Source organism: Nerophis lumbriciformis, linkage group LG04 (assembly GCF_033978685.3).
Source record: "Nerophis lumbriciformis linkage group LG04, RoL_Nlum_v2.1, whole genome shotgun sequence".
NCBI lineage: Eukaryota > Metazoa > Chordata > Actinopteri > Syngnathiformes > Syngnathidae > Nerophis > Nerophis lumbriciformis.
The window spans coordinates 51,340,001-51,347,500 of NC_084551.2; the positions used below are offsets into that span (position 1 = coordinate 51,340,001).

The 7,500-nt window shown below is 39.3% G+C and overlaps 1 protein-coding gene across 3 annotated transcripts in view; it reads right to left on the reverse strand.

The window, feature by feature from the left end:
• The window catches only part of LOC133603626 (uncharacterized), a 64,709-nt gene that overhangs the window by 38,611 nt on the left and 18,598 nt on the right, over nucleotides 1-7,500 (reverse strand). For all 3 annotated transcript variants that reach the window (XM_061956904.2, XM_061956897.2, XM_061956888.2), the window contains 7 exons: nucleotides 3,416-3,553; nucleotides 3,268-3,321; nucleotides 3,147-3,200; nucleotides 2,882-2,935; nucleotides 2,740-2,793; nucleotides 2,487-2,540; nucleotides 2,362-2,415 (listed from right to left, as the gene is read on the reverse strand). In XM_061956904.2, coding sequence (XP_061812888.2) covers nucleotides 2,362-2,415; nucleotides 2,487-2,540; nucleotides 2,740-2,793; nucleotides 2,882-2,935; nucleotides 3,147-3,200; nucleotides 3,268-3,321; nucleotides 3,416-3,553 — 462 coding nt within the window. The remainder of the gene's footprint in view (nucleotides 1-2,361; nucleotides 2,416-2,486; nucleotides 2,541-2,739; nucleotides 2,794-2,881; nucleotides 2,936-3,146; nucleotides 3,201-3,267; nucleotides 3,322-3,415; nucleotides 3,554-7,500) is intronic.

The window sequence follows — 7,500 nt, forward strand, 5'->3', positions numbered from 1 at the left end:
AAGTGTTTGTTATGCGGGATTCATTTGTGGCATATTAAATATAAGCCTGGTTGTGTTGTGGCTAATAGAGTATATATATGTCTTGTGTTTATTTACTGTTTTAGTCATTCCCAGCTGAATATCAGGTCCCACCCGCCTCTCACAGCATCTTCCCTATCTGAATCGCTCCCACTGCCCTCTAGTCCTTCACTCTCACTTTCCTCATCCACGAATCTTTCATCCTCGCTCAAATTAATGGGGAAATCGTCGCTTTCTCGGTCCGAATCACTCTCGCTGCTGGTGGCCATGATTGTAAACAATGTGCGGATGTGAGGAGCTCCACAACCTGTGACATCACGCTACTAGTCTGCTACTTCCGGTACAGGCAAGGCTTTTTTATCAGCAACCAAAAGTTGCAAACTTTATCGTCGATGTTCTCTACTAAATCCTTTCAGCAAAAATATGGCAATATCGCGAAATGATCAAGTATGACACATAGAATGGACCTGCTATCCCCGTTTAAATAAGAAAATCGCATTTCAGTAGGCCTTTAAACAAGAAATAGCAATATTGTTAGTATAAGAGAGCTAACTACCTTATGCTGCTATATTGACATATTGAGCTGCTGCATCACCTCCGAGTTGGTAAAAGTAAATTCTAGATTATAAATCATACCTCTCACCTAGATAGTAGAAGGTTGTGGACATAAACGGAGAAGTTGGTCAACTTTGAGAGTCAACTTTGACACGGAAAAATGCATGTTTGCGCCGACCTTTTTTAAAATCCGTAATGAGGATAACGATTAATTCTTCATCTAAACATCCCATCAGTCGACATTCCAGTGAGAGCAGACATTGTACAGTAAGTGTTTGTTTTATTATGTTTGTAGTTTGTTTTTCTTGTTTAGCACTCAGCAATATAGCTACCATACCATACCATACCAACTTTATTTGTAAAGCCCTTTAAAGACAAGCACAGTTGAAAAACAAAGGGCTGTACACCACAAAGAAATGGAGGCAAAGGACAGACTAAAAAATAACATTTAAAACAGAAATAAAAATACACATTTAAAAAGCAAATATAAATTACCCTAAGAACAGCTTGTTAGATAAAAACAGTTTAAAAGTTAAAAACAGTTCAAAAAGTTAAAAGCTAAAAACAGTTTAAAGTCTCATGCTGGGTTAAAAGCCAGTGAATAAAAATGGGTTTTAAGAAGGGCCTTAAAAATAGCCAAAGAAGGGGCCTGTCTCACATGGAGAGGGAGATCGTTCCAGAGTTTGGGACCCGCAACAGAGAAAGCTCTGTCCCCTCTGAGCTTGCGCTTTGTTTTGGGTACCTCCAGGATCAGCTGATCAGCTGACCTGAGGGACCGGGTGGGGGTACAGTACTATGTACTTATCACACAGCTTCTAAAACTTGGACATCATCCTCCTTATATTCAGGCTCAAAAATATAAGGTTCTGGATCATCATTTGTCTCAAAATAGTCTGTGTTGTCTCTCATGAAGTCTGCCATGATTAATAGTGTTGTTGTTGTAGGGAAAATGCATTGTGATGCATCTATGAAATTAATGCGCCACCATTTGCTTAAAAAAAGCGAAATACGTAAATATTACATGTTATTATGAATGTTACTACATTACATCTAAATGTATGGCATGAATATAGAATAGAGTTTTATTGTCATTATTACAGTGAACAGGTTCAAAGAACAACGAAATTGGAGCAGATCCCCTAAGGTGCATACACAATAATTTAGTAATATAAATAGTAAAAAAAAAGATAAAAAAAGAAGATATGTATCTATATATATCTACACACATGCACATAACCATATATATGCATATATATACATATACACATATAACATTATTGCACATTATAGTCCGAAAAAATAAAAAGACATGACACATGAGGACATGACGGACACATTGTGCTCACTCAGGCCTGTTTAATGCTACTATGGCTCTTGGGTAAAAACTGTTTTTTAGTCTATTTGTGCCCGCTTTTAGCACCCTATAGCGTCTGCCCGAGGGTAGCAGTTCTAGGTGGCAGTGCCAGGGGTGGGATGGGTCTTTCAGGATGCTCTAAATATAGAATATAAAACCTTGATGGAGGTTTTTGGTTGTTTTTAGAGCGCCTTATAGGTGGAATAGAGCAAATTACCTCCATTGTTAGCTGACTCTTGCAGGCGCCTATTTATGAGCTAGAATGCATAAAAAAAGAAAAGGTGTTCTTGTCTCACATAAGGTTAGTGAATTAAAGACACACTTTCAAAAAAGTGCAGTTCCCCTTTAACAATATAATGTGGTGTTCAGCAACTTGACACAATGTGTAAAATAACAAAAGATGCTTCCAGCATCTTCCAAGTATTTGATTTTACCTTGATACCTTTACCTCCTCTTGATCCTGGGGTGCCGGGATCACCGACGGAGCCCTAAAACAAAACACCTGTATTGACTTTTGGTGTCAAATTGACGGATTGATTGACTGAAACATTTTCCTCACAGAGTTAGCACGACCTCCAACGCCTCCGCGAGGACCCTCCATGCCGATGTCACCCTGCAAACAGGACGTCACATGACTCACGTGACCTGAGAACCTGAGGCGGTCAAAGTCATCAAGGGACATTTAAAGTATTGACTCAAAAACATGATTATGTTAACTATTATAGCTAACACTTAAGTTACTTGAGTCCCGTCTCCCTTAAGGAAGCACGCCAGAAGCCTATGAATGAACAGTGTTTACTGTGTGTGGTCACCTTTAGACCCGGCTCTCCACCCTCGCCCAGGGCTCCTAAAAGTCCCGGTTCTCCCTGGTGGACAAAATAAATGATTAATGAGATGTTACCCCCCCAAAAAACTTTTTATTGTCATGTATCTGATCATTTAGGGTTTACTCACCATGGCGCCAGAGAAACCAGAACCTCCTTCTTCACCTTCAGGTCCAGGATCACCCTGACATTTGGGAGGTCAAATGTAAAAAAAACAAACAAAAAAACCCATTTATGACTAAAATACTTAGTAGCTGATCAATTTTCACATGTATTTTACGTAATTTCAGTTTTCCTGTGTGATCAATTGAGTGTTTCTGACAATTCTTGTGTATCTTCTATTACCGTGGCAACAGCATCACGGTTACTGTCAGCTTGTAAGATGCGAGACTCACCACTGGTCCGCCGCTTCCTCTTCTCCCCTGCACTCCTTTAGTTCCTTTGTAGCCCTAAAACGCCAGCAAACGTGAGCGTGCGGTCGATATTTGAATCTGTGACTTTATATCGGCGTGTCACCTCTCTGCCTTGGTGTCCTGGCGCTCCTGTTTTGCCATGCAGGCCTCGAGAGCCCTGACAGGGAATGGAAAAAGCTAATAAGTTAGCCGGGTTTCTGATGTCCGAGTCTGGGAGTCCTAGACGTCTCCATCAGTGCTCTCCTTGGTACCTTTGGTCCAGCAAAGCCAGCGAATCCAGGCTCTCCAGGTTCACAGTCACATTCAGTAGGCCCCTCCTCACCGAGGGCCGCGTCACCCCCCGACTCTTCAGACGACCCTGTCTCGGGTCCTTGGGGCCTGAACGGTACCTGAAAGGGCCCATTTGACATTTCAGGCACACATGTGGCGAGGGGTGTCCCGATACAACTTTTTTACTTCCAATACCCATATTGGAACCATGAGTATTAGCCAATGCAGATACTGTTCCGATACGATATCAGCAGGAATCATACAGACTTGTATGATTTTGAAAATCAAGTGAAATTAAAGCTGCAAGCAGCGATGGACGGGACCGACTTTGACGGCACATAAAATCCAAACCGGAGCAGTAATTAAAACTCTTTGGTCAACTTTTAATCAGAAGGGTTCAATCTCTCTCCTGTGCTAGTTTGAAGCCGACACGACAAACGCGCTCAGAGGAGATAATTTTTGAAAAAAGGTGACCGGTTTTTACAAAAGTTTTGTATTGAAGGGTAAATTGCAAACTTCCTGTTGATTTTTGCTGGGGGTTGTCAATATATGAAATGTAGGTCTAAGTGAGACCTACATAGAGGTTTTTGTTTCATGTCTCTAAGACATTCCTACTGGAAGTTACAGGCATTTTTGTCTGAGTTTTCTTCCTAGGAGCAGTTGTGTCTGTGTTTTCTTCCTAGGGGGCGCTAGAGCGCAATTTTGAGTTTTGGGGTTGGTTTTTTTTATTAGATCGTAATTTTTGCCAGTCCTGATGTGTGTGTCCAGTTTGGTGAGTTTTGAACCATGTTAAGGGGGTCAAATTACAGCTCAAAGAGGCAAAAGTGACTGTTTTTTACTAAACTTTTGTTTTGAAGGGAAAATTGCCAACTTCCTTTAGATTTTGGCTGAAAGATGTAAACGTATGAAATCTAGGTCTAATTCAGACCTACATAGAGGTTTTTGTTTCATGTCTCTACGACATTCCTACCGGAAGTTACAAGCAGTTTTGTCTGTTTTTTTCTAGGGGGCGCTAGAGCGCAATTTTGAGTTTTAAGGTTGTTGTTTTTTTTTTATTAGATGGCAATTTTTGCCAGTCTTGATGTGTGTGTCAAATATGGTGAGTTTTGAAGCATGTTAAGGGGGTCAAATTACAGCTCAAAGAGGCGGCGGTATAATAATAAAGAATAAAACGCACAAAATACAATAGGGTCCTCTGTCCCAAAGGGACATTGCGGTCCCTAATTAGACAAACAGAAAACAGTGGTAGGTATGAAAAACACAAACCTATTTATTATTAACCATCTGGAATGGACTTGTTCTATCTTAAAAGGAGCTGTTTGCAACTTGCATAACCCTTGGGAGGACCAGAGACCTTAGTGCATGGGTGTCAAACTCTGGCCCGCGGGCCAATTGTAATTTCATTTGGCCCTTGAGCCAATATCAAATTAACACTAGAGCTGGCCCGCCGATTATATACAGCGGCGGTGCCGCGGTAACACTGCATTCACCGCTAATTCTCATACTTGCCAACCCTCCCGGGAGACTCCCAAATTTCGGTGCCCCTCCCGAAAATCTGCCCTGAGCTGTCGTCACGTCCGTTTTTCATCCAGTCCAACGACGTGCAACCTGTATGGCTGTTGATCAAGTATGCATTGCATTCACGTGTGTGTGCGTACAGAAGCCGCACATATCTTGAGACTGGGCCGGCACGTTGTTAGAATGGATGAAAAGCGGACGTGACGACAGTTCGTAGAGGACCTTAAAGGCTGTGCCTTTAAGGCACGCCCCCAAGACTGTGGTCCGGGTGGAATACGAGATATAATGACTGATGAACACCTTCGTTCGATAATGAAGGTTGCCTCAGCTCAAAGCCTGAGCCCCGACATTAATGAACTAGCATCCAAGAAAAGATGGCAGGTATCTGGCTTGGGCACATCAGATTAGATCAGTGTGTTGCAAACTGAGCAGTTTGAAGTCCTGAATGGTTGGTTTATTAATTGTTATTTTATTTTCAAATGTATTAGCCTGTGGAAAAAGTTAATGTTGATATTTACCTCAGAAGGCTGCAAATAGAAAAGAGGCATTCAATTTTTATTTAAATTGTATTTGATATGCCATTGATATTTTTTAATTATTATTATTATTATTATTATTATTTGAAACTCGATTTTGCATGTCACTATAAAGTTATATAAGCCTTGCTTGTTCAATATTCAATGCGAAACTTGTTTGGGTCCCTATTAAAAGGTTAATTTGTTCCACCTTGGCCCGCGGCTTTGTTCAGTTTTAGATTTTGGCCCAATCTGTATTTGAGTTTGACACCCCTGCCTTAGTGGGTATTTTTATTGCCTTTGAAGAATGTTGATGAAAGAAGTCGAATAAATTAATTATAACCACAGAAATTGAAAAGGAATTGTTCTCAAAATTTGCACAAAGCTTTTGAGTGAGTATACATTGGAGTTCCCCGGGGACCCTTGACTCCCTTATATAATGGCCATTTTTCGATATACTGTAAACCTGTTATTTCATGGAGCTTTTTCCAATAAAACCAAATGAACCCAAGCATTTCCTTTTGAATTACGTGCGAATCCTACAAAAGGTGTACCGTATTTTCCGGACTATAAGTCGCAGTTTTTTTCATAGTTTCATAGACTTATACCAGGAGCTATGTGTGAAGTTATTAACACATTACCGTAAAATATCAAACAATATTATTTAGCTCATTCACGTAAGAGACTAGACGTATAAGATTTCATGGGATTTAGCGATTAGGAGTGACAGATTGTTTGGTAAACGTATAGCATGTTCTATATGTTATAGTTATTTGAATGACTCTTACCATAATATGTTACGTTAACATACCAGGCACCTTCTCAGTTGGTTATTTATGCCTCATATAACGTACACTTATTCAGCCTGTTGTTCACTATTCTTTATTTATTTTAAATTGCCTTTCAAATGTTTATTCTTGGTGTTGAGTTTTATCAAATAAATTTCCCCCAAAAATGCGACTTATACTCAGTGCGACTTATGTTTTTTTCCTTCTTTATTATGCATTTTCGACCGGTGCGACTTATACTCCGAAAAATACGGTAATTTGACCTCTTCACCACGAGATACCGCCGGAGTACCATAGAATACCATATATTCATATTAAAAAAAGCATAGTTGCTTTGAATCTGCCAACAACATATAGTGACATTATAGTTGTGTGAATGTGGTTACAAAAATAGTACGTGTGCGTCCACAAATATTGCATAGTTTACGTGTTTGCCCTAAAAAAATGGGGTTTCTTTAAAAAAAAGATGCATCTCAAAAAAAGATGCATCTCAAAATTGATCTAGAGTTTTAAGCGTTAAAAGTAAAATATACATATACGGTAAATATATATGACTTACTTTTAAGACTTTAATGGCTAAAACCCTTTTGGGTCTTCGGGACCTATAACATTCACCACATTTGGGAGATCCCTAAGGGTTTTTCAAACCTAAAAAAACATGTTACGAATAGTGGTTCAACAGAACAGATTTCATAAATACATGTACGTATACATATACATAAACATATATGTATACATACACATATATATCTATACATACACACACACATATATACTGTACATATACATTTACAAACATATATATACACACATCCATTCCATACATATATACAAACCCCGTTTCCATATGAGTTGGGAAATTGTGTTAGATGTAAATATAAACGGATTACAATGATTTGCAAATCCTTTTCAACCCATATTCAATTGAATATACTACAAAGACAAGATATTTGATGTTCAAACTCATAAACTTTTTTTTTTTTTTTGCAAATAATAATTAACTTCGAATTTCATGGGTGCAACACGTGCCAAAGTAGTTGGAAAAGGGCATGTTCACCACTGTGTTACATCACCTTTTCTTTTAACAACACTCAATAAACGATTGGGAACTGAGGAAACTAATTGTTGAAGCTTTGAAAGTGGAATTCTTTCCCATTCTTGTTTTATGTAGAGCTTCAGTCGTTCAACAGTCCGGGGGTCTCCGCTGTCGTATTTTACGCTTCATAATGCGCCACACATTTTCGA